Source organism: Oryza sativa, chromosome 12 (assembly GCF_034140825.1).
Source record: "Oryza sativa Japonica Group chromosome 12, ASM3414082v1".
Classification (NCBI taxonomy): domain Eukaryota; kingdom Viridiplantae; phylum Streptophyta; class Magnoliopsida; order Poales; family Poaceae; genus Oryza; species Oryza sativa.
This window is the reverse complement of record NC_089046.1, coordinates 20019945-20036745: the sequence shown is the minus strand read 5'-3', so window position 1 is coordinate 20036745 and position 16801 is coordinate 20019945. Positions and strand designations below refer to the sequence as shown.

At 40.2% G+C, this 16801-nt stretch overlaps 3 protein-coding genes and 1 long non-coding RNA gene across 5 annotated transcripts; 1 reads left to right on the top strand and 3 right to left on the bottom strand.

Annotated features, from left to right (window-relative positions):
* Nucleotides 1–254: 254 nt before the first annotated feature.
* On the bottom strand, nt 255–1920 carry LOC107276670 (transcription factor BHLH133-like). Of its 2 annotated transcripts, XM_015763991.3 has the most exons (5): nt 1134–1920; nt 984–1043; nt 841–906; nt 700–765; nt 255–529 (listed from the first exon to the last, which is right to left on the bottom strand). In XM_015763991.3, exons 1-5 carry the CDS (start codon nt 1620–1622, stop codon nt 437–439), a joined length of 774 nt encoding a protein of 257 aa, XP_015619477.2. In that variant the 5' UTR covers nt 1623–1920; the 3' UTR covers nt 255–436. The 2 variants fall into 2 exon arrangements, with proteins under 2 accessions (XP_015619477.2, XP_025877736.2); XM_026021951.2 differs by lacking the exon at nt 984–1043 and having other exon boundaries at nt 1134–1473.
* Nucleotides 1921–3526: 1606 nt separating this feature from the next.
* LOC112937378 (uncharacterized) lies at nt 3527–4344 on the bottom strand. The gene is made up of 2 exons (XR_010738436.1): nt 3780–4344; nt 3527–3683 (listed from the first exon to the last, which is right to left on the bottom strand). It is a non-coding gene; the product is annotated as an uncharacterized lncRNA (long non-coding RNA).
* Nucleotides 4345–9704: 5360 nt separating this feature from the next.
* LOC4352308 (small ribosomal subunit protein uS14) lies at nt 9705–11365 on the bottom strand. The gene is made up of 3 exons (XM_015762709.3): nt 11214–11365; nt 10564–10663; nt 9705–9913 (listed from the first exon to the last, which is right to left on the bottom strand). Exons 1-3 carry the CDS (start codon nt 11273–11275, stop codon nt 9905–9907), a joined length of 171 nt encoding a protein of 56 aa, XP_015618195.1. The 5' UTR covers nt 11276–11365; the 3' UTR covers nt 9705–9904.
* A 1816-nt stretch (nt 11366–13181) lies between these two features.
* LOC9268136 (uncharacterized) lies at nt 13182–16038 on the top strand. The gene is made up of 4 exons (XM_015763334.3): nt 13182–13294; nt 13383–13573; nt 15072–15197; nt 15719–16038. Exons 1-4 carry the CDS (start codon nt 13229–13231, stop codon nt 15897–15899), a joined length of 564 nt encoding a protein of 187 aa, XP_015618820.1. The 5' UTR covers nt 13182–13228; the 3' UTR covers nt 15900–16038.
* The last annotated feature ends 763 nt before the right edge of the window (nt 16039–16801 follow it).

Here is a 16801-nt window from a genome sequence, read left to right as displayed (position 1 = left end):
GAAGTATTAGGCATGTTATTTTAAGATAAATGAAAATTTTGTTGCATTTGAATGACTAGACCGAAAACAGATGGATCTCACAACGTGTAGGACAAAAAAATACAATTGTACAAGAACCAAAGTGACAACTGCGTTCCTGGTGCTTTTCTGAAATGATGGTAATGGTATATTTGTCGTTTGAATATCTACATTGGTTTGGAAAATGCACATTCCATTTTTTTATGAACTCTCCTGCTTAAAAGGGAAAAATGATATTCAGAAGCAAAATCCAGTTTATTTGAGCATACTTCATCAAAGTGCGGTTATTTTCCTTTGTCTAAAGAAACAAGAATAACTTACAAAAGAATCCAGAAAAATGTGATATCCATGAAATATAAAATCAAATCAAAGTCCGAGAGAAGAATTGCAAAGCTGCTAAGGCACAAATCCTTCCTTACTACTCTTGTGACAGAGAGTTCTGATAGAGCCTGTTGTTACCACTGTCAAAAGCAAGGGGCGCATACATCCACATTTCATCAGAGCTCAAGAGCTGTGCAACATTCAGAAAGTAAAAAAGGTCAGGAAAATGATCACTGTAACACTTGGATATTTCTAATGTTATACTAGTACACACATATATTCAATGCAACTATGCAATGTAGTGAAATCTCAGATCCAGTCTTATTTGTGTCAGCTCATAACTAAGAACTGAATGCACACCTTGATTTGCAGGTGTAGAAACTTGACATACTGAATTGCTTCCTCCAACATTGTGCTGATGTCAACCTGCAAATGTATAAAAAAAAGGAACAATTTAACCACTGCTAATTACAGCCACTGATCAAACCAGCAAGAACTTACTTTTGTTCCATTAGGGATCAGTTCTTGCAGTATTCTCAATCTCTCATTGATCCTCTGTCTCCTGTTCTGTTTTACAAGCATTGTGTGGCAAGATCAGAAACTAGACTGAAAAGCTCCTAATACAATTTAACAAACTAGTAAACCTTTGCATAATAAGACTGTGAGCTCTCTGCAGAAACAGAATGTTTGCATGCTTTTGACACCTGCAAATCCAAACTTACTTGAAGTTCAACAAATTCCATGACAAAAAATATATATAGTACTATGGTACTCCATCAAACGTAAGCCCTTACCGACATCTTGGTGCGAACTTCCTTGCTGCGGTTCGTCATCAGCTCATTCTCAGTATCCATCTGAACTTTTCTCTTGTTACCAATGGTAGTCTCCTCTGCTGAAACGAAGCTATCATCTTGGTAATCAAAACATACATTTGTGCTGCTATTCACAAACTCTGTGGTCATTGTGTCGTAGCCCTCACTACTGATGAGAGAAAATGATGAGCTACCAAAACAAGGATCAGCATCGCTGCTGCTCCAGAACAATGACTGCAAATGCGCAATCATCTCCGACTCATTGCAGATTGCTTCAAAGGAGCTGCATTCCATGGCTGAGCCTGAGCAATGGTTTTGTGAGTATGGTGCAAATTGCAGTTGCAGAGAGAATGTGTATATATACTGTGTTGGTGCTTGAAAGGGCTTCAGGTTTGCAGGCATGAAGTTGACTTGAGTTCCCCTCCAAAAAAAAAGGAATGGTAATTGGGCAAAGAAAAATTCCTTTGGCATGTTGTTTCTCCTTGGCTTCAGAATCTTGTTGCACCAGGGTTGACAAATGACAGCACATACAATGACACAAAGAGAGTAGTAAGTGCATTGAAATGATGAATCATGGTTAAGCACAGGAGAGTGACACTAATATCAACACCACAAAATTTTGTTTATGTTCAGTACACATATTTAAGAATGGAAAATGGTATATGGCTTCAGAAAGAAAAATGGAAAGAAAACTAAAACAGAGAAGGTTGCTTGAGAAAATGAAGTGACAAAAATGTCTCGAGGACAGAGTGAACAGAGTAGGTTATGCTGGCAAACCATAAACGATAAGATACAATACTAATCTGAATTACTCATACTAGTTTACAACTAGTCAATGTCTATTGTGGAAAAGAAAAGTACAGCAACTTGCACAAAAGTGTACTTCTGCTGTGCGTGCATGATTCATGACGGCACAGATGGGTCTCGGTGAATCTGTCTGTCTGTCTGGTGCTCTAAGCGAGTAATACAGTTTTAATGTTTTTTACTGGTAAAATACCCAAACGATGTAACGGGTAATTTAATTTGTTGCAATTTTAGTTGTACGTGTTAAATTGTCATCGCCCATTATATAACACAGTACACGGGTATGTTGCTATTTCCATAATATTCAGAGTCTATGTCTTCAAACAAATATTCCTCGGTTCCATAGTAATAATGGGACGGAGGCAAAATTTGTTTTCAAATACTTGTCATTTTAAAGTAGTACTAATTTTCACATTTATACCCCCAACTACCACCCCTTCACCATCTACCACTCATAAGCATTATAGTTTTTTTCCTTAGTAGCTGAATGCCTGTGCATTGCAACGGAAATTAAATATCAGATAACCACACGCATACTCTAAAGCCTCAAAAATTAAAACAAAACTATCCTCATTGTAAATCTTAGGGTCGAATTATTTATCATCATTTTCACCTCACTTAAATTTGTTTTCCATGTTTGATGGCTTGAGGTTAGGAAAGGGACGAAAGTCCACCTACCTCACTGTTTGGGAGACCTACATAGCAGTGGTGATTGGTGGTACGCAGCATTTAGTAGTTTGAAAAGCGTACACATGGAAAATAAGAGAGGAGAGTTGGGAACTCTTAACACACGAACACAACCTTACTCCATTTCGGGCTGATGTTTCCACATAGCAAAGCCCACTAGGGCTTTTCCTTAGTTCAGGCATGGCAATAAGTTTACTTTAGGTCCCTTATCATCCCTCAACTTATAAAACTAATGTAAAAAAGGTCCCTCAATAGTATTGTCCTGCTTTCCGCTGATGTGGCGCCTACATGGCAGTACAAAATCTCCGCTATTGCTGCCCCTTCCTCGCCAGCTTGCCGTCTTCCCGTGGACTGAGATGGTGAGCTCACCGGCTGCCTCTCCTTCTTCTGTCGCTGCTGTCGGCGCGGATCGAGGCTCCCTCCCCGACCGTCGCGATAGGATCCCAAGGGACCGCCACGCAGCCCGTGGACCTCGAGCTTAGCGCGGATATGTTAGACAACGACGCCCCCACTGTCCTCTCCCCACTCCGGTGCGGTCAGCGAGCTCCGCAATGGCTGATGGCGGTGATGGGAGTCCTCTCGACAGCGAGACAACATGCACTCTTTCTCGCACTTCTCTAGGATGATTGTCAACCGAGGTTTGGACCACTTCTTTTTCTCCCTGAACCACAGCTTTTGCCCTCAAGCCACCACGGCATGCAAGTTACTCTGACACGAAATAAAGCTCTTTCCAAACCTCCACCATAACATCCGAGCCTAAGATTAAAACCACATGCTTGAGGCCATGCGTTGGACATGGCCTAACGGAGATCTCATTGTATTCATAAGCTCGTTTCATTTTTTTTTCCTTAAAGATACTCAGATGGGGCCAGGGACGCTCGACAAAACACAAAAAGGGACACAGCTACGGCAGCAGCGTTTCCCTCTTTCTTTTTCCTTTTTCTGTTTGTTAATACAATTTTATTTATATATTGCATCACACAAGCTAGCAGTGTACACGATGTATATACGGCGGGTATCGATCGGCGCTACTTTAGTTACCTGGGCGACCAATTACTGCCGTCATCCCTGTCCCTGTAGGCCGCCCATGCCTGCAGGGACAGGGATGACGGCGGTAATTGGTCGCCCAGGTAACGCCTGCGCCAGCGCCGGCAAGCACCGGCGGTAACCACAACTTGGGAAGACTTAGTACGGTGGCGGAAGCGGCGCCAACATTGCCCATGCGGCGGCGCCGGATTTGAAGCCCTTGTGGAATTTTCTGCCAGCCTTGACGCCGGCGGCGAAATCCTTCATCGCCGGCCTCTTCCGGCCGACAGATTCGACGCCGGTAGCAACGGCACCACCGACGACCTTCTTGATGGGCTCGGCCAAGCCCTCCCCGGCGGCTTCCAAGCCCTCCAAGGACGGCACGGCCGTGACACGATCGGCGCCGTGGAGGGCGGTGGCGACGGCGAGGAGGAGGATGGTGAGAGGGAGGAGACCACTCTTCGCCATGCTTTGCTTTGCTTATACCCTTAGCTCGAGCTATGCTTAGCTTGCTTCCTGGCTGCAAAGCTCCAACGATATTTATAGAGGATTAGAGGCTCGATCTCTGCAGGTGGAGAGGGTGTGTACTGTACTGTGTGCAGTGCGCACCCAATAGACGCGGACTAGAAGTGTCGCGTTCTCGATACGTTCATTAATCATTACTTACTACTACCATCGTTTAAGGCTATAAGACTTCCTAACATTACCTTCTTATAGATGTTAATCTAAGTCTTATAATATGACGAAGGAAGTATTGGTTATGATTAATTGCATGCTGAGTTTAATATTATGACATTGTATATTCTTCTCTGTACTACCTTACCAAATTTGTACTACCTTGCCAAGAGTATTTCAAGATAAATTAGTTCAGTATATATTTCACATATAAATTATAGTTTCATATACAAGATGGGATGAATAAATAATTTTGTACAACTGCTTTATACTTCAGCCAGGGAAAAGCAAAGAAAAAGGAAAAGGAGGAAAAAGAGAAGAAAGGGGATTGACCACTGCCATCTCACTTTCGCATCACTCATCGCTGCCGCCGTCGCTACCCATTGCCCGTCACCTCACTTGCTCGCTGCTAGTGCGCAGAGTTTTAGGGTCCCTTTTGAATAGTAGGATTGAGAAAACAGAGGAATAGAAAAAAAAACATCGGAATAGAAATGCCACTTATTGAATTCTTATGGATTTTAAAACATAGGAAAGTCTCCAAACTATCGTTTAATTAATACACAGAAAAAACATAGGAATCTTAGACACATGAAGAGAAAAACATGAGGTGAGACCCATGCTTGTTTTCCTCTAAAATTGCTCTAGTAAGGTCCATTCCATAGGAATTTCGAAGGGATTGATAGGAAACATCCTTCGTTTTAAAGTACTCTATAGGATTATTTTTCATAGAATAAAATCCTCTAGAATTTCTATGATTTTCCTTTGATTCAAAGGGGGCCTTAAACTGTTTACTCCCAAGTACAATTTAGCCGCTATAGCTGTTGTGATGTATGTAGGTCAACCTGCGAACTTATTTATAGATAAAATAGGTGGATAAACCTGCGGATAGTTAAATATCCCTTAATTTTCGGTGTAAATTAAGTTTCTTTTAAAAAAAATCCGGTGTAAAGTTTATCCTAGGGCATGTATACAACACGTCGTCTTTTGCTATATAGAAAACCATGGGTTCACCACAGAGGCCCTAGGTAGTGTGAAGGGCTACTACTCGGTGTTTGCAACAATGACTGAATAGTTAACACGGGAGGGAGGAAGCTTCGTACGTGCTCACCTGACAAATCACGCAATCAATCGATCACATATATGCCGATGTTTACCCAAAATCTCTGCATTTCGTTCATGGATAACAGTACAACTGTAAGTTATATGTTGGGAAAAGAGAGAAGAAAAATATAAAGCGTTAGCTCTTAAAAAAAATCTAGCTCTACATATGTTTTAAAATTAAATGTATTAAGTCCATAGTTAAAGAAAAAGAGGGGATAAAAAATAATAGAGCAAACCTTCTACAGTTAAGTACGTACAGTACATGTTTCAATATGATCTTTTTAAAGTGAAATTTCACGAATTCATAGCCAGTTTGATTGTCCTGATTGATTGAAATTTTACGGCCCTTTTCGTTTTGGAATGGAGCCAGATGTGGTACAGTTGCTAGCATTAGTGCTATCATAATACTAACTTAAACTCCCTCAGTTAAAAAGTAAAGTAAATAATTGTGTGTTTGATCCTGTTTCGTAAAACCGAAGCAACCATTTGATACCACTGTAACCACAACTTTATTAATGCAGCTAGATGATATGATTCTTTCACACGGCGGAGGGGGACGCGGAGTGGTGGCGGACTGTCGCGGCGCGGAAGGAACGCGTGAAGCTGCTTTTCTTTCTCTCTCCTAGACTACATTTTTTCTTTTAGAACTTGTGACTTTTTATTTATTACTCCCTCCATATTTTAATGTATGACGCCGTTTACTTTTTAACAAACGTTTGACCTTTCATCTTATTTAAAAAAATTATATAATTATATTTTATTTTATTATGACTTGATTTATCATCAAATGTTATTTAAGCATGATATAAGTATTTTTATATTTGCATAAAAATTTTGAATAAAACGAGTGGTCAAACGTTAGTTAAAAAGTCAATGACGTCATACGTTAAAATACGGAGGGAGTAGGAAACTAGAAACAGAGTACATGAGGGTACGGAGGGAGTAGGAAACTAGAAACAGAGTACATGAGGGTGTGTTTAGTCCACGTCAAAATTGAAAGTTTGATTGAAATTGAAACGATGTGACGAAAAAGTTAGAAGTTTGTGTGTGTAGGAAAGTTTTCATGTGATGAAAAAGTTGGAAGTTTGAAGAAAAAATTGGGAACTAAACCAAGCCTGAGTTATATAATTGCCTCTTGCATGCAAAAGGTTTACAAGGCCACTACTAGTGTTTGGGTACGTAGGATGATATATAACAAAGATGAGTGTTGTTGTGATAGAAAGAAGTAGGTTCTAGCCGTAGATTGAACTCTTTTCTGGCTTCATTTGCAAGTTTATCAGCAACTTCGTTTGCCCTTCTTCGAATCCATTTGACCTGCAAGCAAAGTTGGAAGGAGCGGTCTCAAACTCCATTGGCCTCGATTTTCCTGAAAGTTGTTTTGCTTAAAGACAAAAGCAATTTGTTACATTGTCGGTGAGAAAGATCACATTCGCCGAGCTGAGAAGAATGCAGATTTGTAGGCCACCCGAAGTGCTGTGAGCTCAGCCTGCAAGGGAGAAGAAGCATCAACATAGCATCTAATACCAGAACTGGATCATGAATGAAAATACCAATTCATGTTTTGTGTTGTCCACCCAAGAAGCATTAATATAGCATCTAATACCTGCAGGGATGGGAGATATCTTTGTGATTATATATACCTGTTCCTGTTCCTGACCAACATTGTTGTCCATCTTATCCACACTTGCTTCCTTGTCGTCAGGGTGTGAAAAACCGCCGGTAACCGCACGGTTACCGCGGTTACCGCCCGTACCGCGGGGGTACGGTTACCCGTACCGCGCGGTACGGTTTAATAAAATTCGTCTAAATTCAAAAATTTAAAAAAAAAGAAAAAAATCAAAAAAAATAGTGAAGGTAGTGCTTGATTTATAGTGTTTTATGGTGAAGAAATTTCTCAAAAAAGAGTAATATTTATTCAAATTTAAGAGCAAAACGGAGAATAAATTTAAAAATTGGAAAAAGAAAAAAAAATGGGCCGGCCCGTTACTGTGCAACCCATTACACATCGCGCGGTAACCGCGCCAAACCGCGCGGTTTGCCCGAATTTTTGAATTCAAATTTCGATTTGTAAATTTGTCGCGGTTTTGCGCGGTTACCGCGGTTACCGCCGGTAACCGCCGTACCGCCGGGTGGCGGTAACCGGGCCCCCGGCGGTTTTTGAAACCCTGCTTGTCGTATGCAGAAATCATGGCCTGAGCTGCATGGATAACCTGCAGATGTTTCCATTTTTTTATTTGATTGAAATCATGTCTAGCTTTTTCAAGTTTGCTAGCTGTAGTAAAGATAGATGAGGTTGAAAGCATATCCTGGCTATTTTCATTCACAAACATAGGCGAATCTATCGTGGGAGCGGTGGGGTCTTGAGTCTCCACACTACTGATATGAGGCCCATGAAATCTCTACTTAAAATTTTTTTTGACATACGTAAATAGGAAGTAGGGGCCGTAGTTTTGTCTATCTTATTTAGGCTGTGTTTAGTTCACGCCAAAATTGAAAGTTTGGTTGAAATTGGAACGATGTGACGGAAAAGTTAGAAGTTTATGTGTGTAGGAAAGTTTTGATGTGATGGAAAAGTTGAAAGTTTGAAGAAAAACTTTGGAACTAAACACGGCGTTAGATCCCCTACTATTTATTCTTTAGATCTATCACTCTTCCCAAAATGGACATGACTACACAATGACCAATCGCAGGTTTGGTTAAAGCAGTAACCACTCCATCCCATGTATAAATCCTCCTTTAGCTTAAAAAAATATAATGATGCATATTGTTTTTTAAAACCTCTCTGATGACTTATATTTTTAAATCATATATTATTTTTAGGATCTATTTGCATCATTGTACTATACTCAAAATATGTGACAAAATGATATCAATGTTGAATATATTTAAACATTTCATTAATTAAAAAGTACTTTATTTCAATTGCAGAAGTAAGTTAGCTATGCAATAGAATAACTCTCTATAGCATTAGAAGTAATTACATTATGATTTAGTTGAAATAAAAAAACTATGTGGAGTAAATTCATAAGCAAAGTGTAGAAAAGATTTTCAAGTAAATACATATATTATTTATTTAAAGTAATCAATGTATTATTTTTTAAAAAAAATCAAATCTTGTGTCATATAGGAAAGTAACTCTTCATAACATAAAAGTAACTACACTGTTGGAGGAAAGTAACGTATTTAAAAATAGAAGTAACTCTTCATAATACTAAAAGTAAATACACTTATAGAGGAAAGTAACTATAAAAAAAACATAAAGCAAAAATAACTCTTCCAGGTATTAGAAGTAACTATACTGCTAGAGAGAATTAACCTTTCACAACGTTAGAAGTAATTACACTACTACAGGCTATAGGGAAGTAACTCTTCACATTACTAGAAGTTAACTACACTGTTAAAAGAGTTAAGAAAAAATGAATAATTTGAATGTATTCAATATTAGATTCATTTTGTCACATATTTTAAGTGAAGTATGCCGGTTCAAATCGATCTTACAAATAATGTCCAGTCTAAAAAAATATAAGTTATCAAAGATTCTACATATACCAAAAAAGAAAATGTACTAGTGTAATGGTATATTAGCGTCATAGCATAGTAGATAGCATGTGGTCTCGTTTATCTGCTTTTTGGTGAGTACATCATCTACGCGTTTGTATCTCAGCCATCATCAACTTTGATATATCCAGGGTAATAGATGTCATTTGAAGAGATGCCATTCTACGGCAAATAGTTAAATTTCTTCAGAAAATATTGCTACGAACTTTTTCAATAGTATACACAAAAGTTGCGAACTTTGATAGCACATAGAATTAATTTTGTCGGTATAATAAGGATATATCCCATTACAACTCATGAGCATTTTGTATTACAACGCATGAGCAATTTGCTTGTCAAAGTGAAAATTCAAGCTGAATCTAGATCGAACATTTTGGCCAGCGTACTTTTTGGAGATTTTGGTCAGCGTAATTTTTGGTACAAGGAAACCAGAAGCGTCGTTGTGACACAAAATCCGTTTCATAGCACAAGCGTATACAGCATATAAAAGCACGATAATGTCATCATTAACTTGATCCAGATATTAAGTAGAGATCATAAGATTGATCAGCACAACTACAAGATGCACAATTTAACTGCTAAAACTGCGTTTAAACCACCAAACTGAAAATGTGCCTGTCCAAAATGCAGCAGCTGACTGCTAACCTGAACATCTCCATTCAACAGCAAAAAATCATACGATCCCTCACAGGAGCACATATATAATAGTATTAAAGGATTTTTTTTGATGCGCGATTAATTCATACTTAGCATCCACATCATTCAAATAGCATCAGAAACATAAACCACTTTAGTCTGCAGAGTACCAAACAAACAGCTAAATTACTGGAACTGAAATTAAGCCTTCCATTAAATGCTCCATCTCTTCACCCAGCAGTAGGGCTGAGGAAACCAAGATGACTTTAGCGGTACTGCAACAAAATAATAGTGATCATTAGCTTGTATACTATCTTGCAGCAAGAAAGACTACCATGAAGCAAGAAAGAAGCCAAAACATACTGATAAGCCTAACTAAATGATCAGATTTTTCAAAGATATGCACAGAAAAGCTTTTATTCTACAAGTGGGCCATTTTCAAACAGAAATGTACAGCATCATATAACAACCAAGATCACACCTAAATGGTAACGTTAACAAGAACACAACTCTTCAAGAATCAATTACATTACAATGCTGAATTACACAAGAAAAGATGAGGCATAAAGTAAATGAGCAGGACATCAATTCATAGGATGAATTTTTTCAAGAAGCAAGCAAGCATATCATAACATCATCTCATCATTCAACTGAAAGAGTACATAAAAATTGGTAGAGGCATCCCACAAACATACATCAACCACGTATCCAGATAAACATTCACGCAAAATCATCTTAGTTAGGAGAACATTGCACAAAATCATCTAGATAGGAGAACAGAGTAACTATCTGGTTTAGCAACAGGCAGTAGTGATGCAGCAGCAGGTCCATTACTACATAACCAATGTCAACGCAGAAGCAGCAAACAGAACCAATGAGGATCTCACTATTTCACGGAACAGCGGAAGTTCATAATAGAGCATACCTTGATGAAGCCGATGTCCTTGGCGTTGCTGCGGAAGCACTGTCTGCAGCACATGAGCCCGTACTTCCTGATCAGTCCATGAGGGTTCCCGCACACCCGGCTACCAAACACATCAAAGAAAATGTGGGATCAATACATACATACACCCAAAGGGCTAATCTTCCATGACTGCAATTAACATATCAACTACAGAAGAAAAGTGTGATTAATGAACAACAAACAGCCTACGATATCAGCTTTTCTACAAGAAAATCCATTCATTATATCAAAAGCATTTACAGGTCACACACATACCGAACACCAATTTTTATCCCAGGAATCATACAAGAAGTACTGTAATTCTGATATGCTACTGCAGACGAAGCTACACAATCAAAATAAGGTAGAAAAGTCTACTTCTTAGTACTAATTTGCTAGTCCTCTAACTGAACAGTCCATTCCTGAGAAATCCTACTCATGTAACCGAACTAGATCTTAAGCATGGCGGTGAAATGATTTCATCAACGAAGCGTCACAACCAAACCCAAATCACACTAATCGCGACGAGCTAAGCACCAAGAAATCACCACCAAAACCCAACCCAGGTAACGCCTCGATCCGAGGCCGACGACGTCGGAGAAGGTGGGGAGGAGGGGGAGCAGCAGCCATACCAGACGCGGGAGCCCGGCCCGTAGTTCTTGGGGTGGGAGTTCCACACGTTGGAGTGCCCCATCTTCGCCGCCGCCGCCGCCGCCTTCGCCTTCCGCCGCCGCCGGTGAGAGGTGGGAAACCCTAGAGAGGCGCGCGCGTGTGGGAGGGTGGCGGCGGCGGAGAGAAGCGAGAAGGCTTTTTATAGGAGCACGCAGAGCTAAACCCTAATCGGTCGGGTTGACCTGGGCCGGCCTAATGGGCTTTTAGTGATGGCTGACAAGTTGGGCCTCAACTTGGGCCGGGGTTTTCCTCCTCTCGGGCCTCGTCTTCTACAAGACGTATCCTCCTCCTCCGGAGGGAATTTGATTAGTTGATTTGCATATGAGAACCGAGCGTTGCGCGGTTGGCCATAGAGATGGCAATGGGTACCCATAACCCGAGACCCGACGGGTTTTTACTCTATTAGGAGCTAATCGTGTTCTAACTCTTATACCCATGGGTCTACTAACGGGCGAAAACTCTTACCCATTGGGTACGTGGGTATGGGTCCGTTCTTTACCCACCCATACCCACCAACCCGTGGGTAGAAAAAACCCATTCATTGAGCTTAAAACTATGAGCAATATAACTCTCGACGACTACTAAATCATAGCATAAAACTCCTTTCACATCTTAAAGCATTGCTTAGTCTAATTATATAAAATTATTATTTGATTTCTTGATTATGTAATGTGATTGTATAATTTTATTTACTCGCCTTTGAACACTAATATTAATAGCATTGTTGCTAGAGAAAATATTGATGGTTTACAACTCTAATATGGCTAATTGCAGTACAAAACTATAAATACTACAAGTCAATTATATGGGTATGGGTACCCGTTGGATACCCGTTACCCGCACGGGTGTGGGTATGGGGACAATTTTGTACCCGCGATGGGTGTGGGTATTTAAGTGGGAGTATTTAGATATGGTGGGTGTGGGTATGGGGCAAGAGAACCCGATGGGTATGCACCCGTTGCCATCTCTAGTTGGCCAGCGTCGCCACGTGAGCGAGCAGCCCGCACGGGTTCGATCCCTGGGATCGCAACTCGTGTGTCTCACCAGGGGTATTTCCCGTTTCGGTTAGTTCCGGCTAGGTAATAGGGTTTCCTCGGGACTGATTTCGGTTGGTCCCGGCTAGGTTATAGGGTACACACGCGTACGTGTTCAGTGGGACTGCACGTTTCCCGTGCACTAAGGGCTAGTGTCTCCAATCTCATTCCTAGCGTGTTTTAGGGACGCGCATGCGTGTATGTGCGTGTGTCATGGTGTGAGTGCGGTGTGTGTTAGTGTGCGTCCTGAGTTGTACCCTTCTACTCCAATCTCATTCCTAGCGTGTTTTAGGGACGCGCACGCGTGTATGTGCGTGTGTCATGGTGTGAGTGCGGTATGTGTTAGTCTGTGTTCTGAGTTGTACCATTTAAAAAAAGTTGATTTGCATATGTTTTCAAAGTTGAAGGATTGATATAACCGGTTTGTAGTCGAGGGAGCAATAGTTTAGAGAGAAAAATAAACTTAGAGCCCTATTAGTTTCTCTAATAAGGTTAAGCCAAAACCAAAATTTAAATTTTTAAACTTAACTTTTAAATTGATTTTAAGATATTTTCAGCGTAGCTTTTTTATATTGTTTTTTAAGTCTCTACAAAGTACAAACACACATATATAAAGTTTTACCTAAAAATTAACTTTTATCGCCTAATAAACCATTTTGGTTTATTAAAAAAATATGGGCAATTGATGAGGATCTTAATTCCCGCTACAATTTATTAGTTTTTTCTATTGAGAGATCTGCTGACTCAGCAAGTTAATCGTGATCAATCTATTACAGGACGAGTTAATTTACACTGATTTTAAATTTGGGAAGGTGTTCTGCTCGATTTTACGGTTAATTAAGGAAGAGATTCAATCAGTCGCTACATAAGAGATTAGGGAGGCATAATAGACTTAATCCTTCAGATCGTATCTCCTGCACCGCCAACCACCGCCTCCGACGATGTCGTCATCCTCCTCCGCCGCCGCAGGTGCTGGCTCCGGCGAGCCCTCGTCGACGTCCCGGCCGGTAACACTGCACTGTGCCTCACTCTCTCTCTCTCTCTCTGTCGGTGGGGTTTCCTCGTGTTCATCGGATGCATATTGTGTCGTCGCAGGGGAAGGAGAGGGAGGACGGCGGCGATGGCGGCGGCCGTAAGGAGGGGGAGGGAGGCGCGGATTTTGATCTGGCCGGAGCCGCGGCTGGGTGGGTGGAGGCGCGGACCAGCTGCCCTCACCTCCCCGCCATGCCCGCGGCCAGCGCCGACGACCTCGCGCGCGTGCCGCCGCCCGACTCGCCGTGCTCTAGGTTTTGGCCCTAACCTAACCTACCTCTCGAAAACCAACTCTGTTTTTTAGTATTCGGATTGTTTGTGTTCTTTACGTGGATAGAATGTTAGTAGTCGCCTCGCAGTATATCACTAATTCAACTTTTGCAAATTGCAATGAATGGTGAGACGGTTTGGTTCACCAAGTAAAGAGGAAAGTTTAATGCTGCATGATCAAGATGATTATATTGATCGTAGACATACAGTAGGTTGTGGCTCTCAAAATCTCAAGATGTTTTGTAAGACATATGCAACATTTAGTGTTTGGCGGTAGCAGTTGTTTCTTCTTGGGTTTAGCGCTGGAAGAAATTGTGACATACATGTGAGTTTCTCTCACCAGCACAAGAGCACAACTGGATCAAGTCCAGAACTTGGCATTTTGCTCACTGAATGAATAGACACTGGCGATTTGATTGGTCACGAGGGGTGGGTGGGAACATGCTCTGTGTTGTGATAACAATTTTTGCAGTACTTTGAGCCTGGAAATGTACTCCTGGTGCCTGGGGATGAAGTTTTCTTCACCTACTTATCAACTGGAGTAATTGATAATTGATGACAAGATTATTTCTCATTGGGTGGTTTTTATGCAAATTTGTTAGATTAGCAGCCAAAGGTCCTTTTTTATGTTAACTGGACATCATGTTATAATTATAAGGTATAAACTTGTTGAGAGGTGTCTAAGAGGCCAGGCATGAGGTCACATGTGTACCCTAAGAAATATTGTTGAAATTAATCCTAAGAGTATGCTTGTAGATTAGAGTGGCTCATTATTCTCCTCAAGTTCAGGATGTGACGAAGGTAAAATTAATCCCAAGTGCCGATTTGCAGACTAGAAAGGCTTATTATTCTCCTCGAGTTCAGGATGTGACAAAAGTACCTTAAGAGTTCCAACCGAGAGTTGTTGAGATTTCTAACCAAAGTTCCACCTGATGATTTTCCTTTCCTTTATCTGCCACTATATTTTCTTGTTTCAACATCTGGCTCACACTATCATGTTGAGCTAATTATGCATGCAAACCTCATCTATGATAATTGGCCCACAAACCAGACTGACCTAGTTAGTAGGATTAATGTTTGCTAAGGTTAGGTGGGTTAATTAAGTTGCCAGTACAAAAGGTGGTGCATTAACTTACTCCACTGGTTGACCGGATCACCCCTATAGTGGGTTAACTTTTTCATGGGTTTAGAGGGTTAAAAGGCTTTGGCTGGGTTAACTTAGCCCTCCTTACCCATGCGTTGGCAGATAAACTTCTAACTAACCCTTATTCCCAAAAGAGATTCAACTTTAGTATTGACGTCTCCCAGTCATTTAAGTTAGCCTGAGTCACCCTGTATTTTGCATGATTCCCAACTGAAATATCTGTTATTATGAATCTTCGCTTAGTAACTGAGGACATATTTGCATGATTCCCAATGAATGCATGTGCTCTGAGTAAAATCCAAGGTATTATCTTCATTTGTGAGCGTTTGTCCGTGCAGATGTCATCACCCTGCTGAAAACTGGTTGTGCTTGATCTGTAAAGATGTCCTGTGCAGCCGTTTTATCAACAAACATATGTTGTACCATTATCAAGATACAGGACATTGTCTTGCCCTGAGCTTCAGGTAATCATCAAAATTGCATTTGATTAATTTCCTCTTTGATCACAGTGATTTTTTGGTGATACGATCATGCATCTGCACTGTCAGTAGTCAGTACAGCGGGTTTAAAGTGTCACCTGAATTTCAAGTGTTATAACAATGAATAATTTTACCCGTTACTAGACTCTTGAACTGTTCCAATTTATTCCTACATACATCATCTTTAAAGAAAACCAAATTTACAGAACCAGCCAATAGCCCATTACTAAGTTATAAGTTGTACATTTGTTCTGTTTAATGTCTCTAGTAGTAAACCTAGTTATATAATTATACAAAAAAACAAAGATAATTAAAATATGTTTTAAATATCAGATTGTTATGTTCATATTAATTCCTATCCATTAAGTTCACTTCCAGTCATATGCTGCCTCTCTCTTGTATCTCAGCTTTCATTGTGAACCTGTACAATGTACATCTTCCTATGTTATTTCATTTCTACATGATCTGGTTAATATTACTTAGTACATGTATATAACCCATTGCAGTGATCTGTCAATCTGGTGTTTTGCCTGCGACTCCTACCTAGACGTTCAATCCATCTTAGAACTGCGTCCAGTTTATGAAGTTGCACATCTGATGAAATTTGGACAGCGGCCTCCATTTCGATCACTTGATGTACTGGATTTGAGCAGTGGACAGAACGGAGGTTCACCATCACAGTCCTAATGCTCCATATTCTGTTAGATTTCTTTTCATTATGGAAGACTAGTTAAACAATATGAACAAACAGTAGTCTACTATGTAAGGTGTCACTTGTTAAACTTCAGTACGATATGCCAGATGAATGATCCTGCTTCTCCTTTAATTACTATATTTTCACATTCAAAGCTTTCACAGATAACCCTGGTGATGTAGTTTGTTATATTGGGTGCGAAGCAAAATGACAAGTAAGTGTGTTCACCTTTGGAGATGATGAAGGCATTATAGCTGCACTGATATTGACATTGAAAAAACTATCCAACTGCGAATTTCTTTAGCTCCACTGACTGATGTACTTTATCTTATCCACTAAAAGGCATGAAAGTTTAGGTATATGTCGTTTGACTTTAGGTTCTTTGGCAAGACTTAGGCCCATCAACCTCTAATGCATAAAATATATAGTTTGTGGCATTTGAATTCTTTTGTCTATCCTAAGGAAAAACACGCTGTTTATGCATCCTCTTTTTAGTGAACAGATGTACAGTATGCACATCCTTCTTATGGAGGCTATATAATTTTGAAAGACAGTCAATATTCTAGTTAAAATGTTTCCTGGAGCACTGATTTTAGATTGAGGGAAAATGCACACTCCTTTATATCACACGGCAAGTGATGCGTGCTTAACTTTAATATCAACTTGGCACTTTGTGACAGGCATACTAGAAAATTCAATGCATCTGTGAAAATAAGCTAATAGCTGTTAAAGTTTATGTGCTTCTGGGAGGATAAATACTGACATGAGAGTTGCCGCTTGGCCTTTTGTAACATGATTACATGTACTCGTCTTTGAGTTAGTATGATGCAATCTTTTGTTCCCAAGGGTGACACTGATGTCAATTTGCTAGTTGCCTAACATCATTGTCTGTTCA

Bases quoted from the DNA above. Each gene is read 5' to 3' on its own strand.
- LOC4352308 (XM_015762709.3), bottom strand. From the start codon at position 11,275: ATGGGGCACTCCAACGTGTGGAACTCCCACCCCAAGAACTACGGGCCG. The intron at 10,664-11,213 runs GTATGGCTGCTG...TGTGTTTGGTAG, and splicing joins GGGCCGGGCTCCCGCGTCTG to CCGGGTGTGCGGGAACCCTC.
- LOC107276670 (XM_015763991.3), bottom strand. From the start codon at position 1,622: ATGCCAAAGGAATTTTTCTTTGCCCAATTACCATTCCTTTTTTTTTGG. The intron at 907-983 runs GTTTACTAGTTT...CTTGTAAAACAG, and splicing joins CACAGTCTTATTATGCAAAG to AACAGGAGACAGAGGATCAA. The intron at 766-840 runs GTAAGTTCTTGC...ATACATTTGCAG, and splicing joins TGATCCCTAATGGAACAAAA to GTTGACATCAGCACAATGTT.
- LOC9268136 (XM_015763334.3), top strand. From the start codon at position 13,229: ATGTCGTCATCCTCCTCCGCCGCCGCAGGTGCTGGCTCCGGCGAGCCC. The intron at 13,295-13,382 runs GTAACACTGCAC...GTGTCGTCGCAG, and splicing joins CCTCGTCGACGTCCCGGCCG to GGGAAGGAGAGGGAGGACGG. The intron at 15,198-15,718 runs GTAATCATCAAA...AACCCATTGCAG, and splicing joins TGTCTTGCCCTGAGCTTCAG to TGATCTGTCAATCTGGTGTT.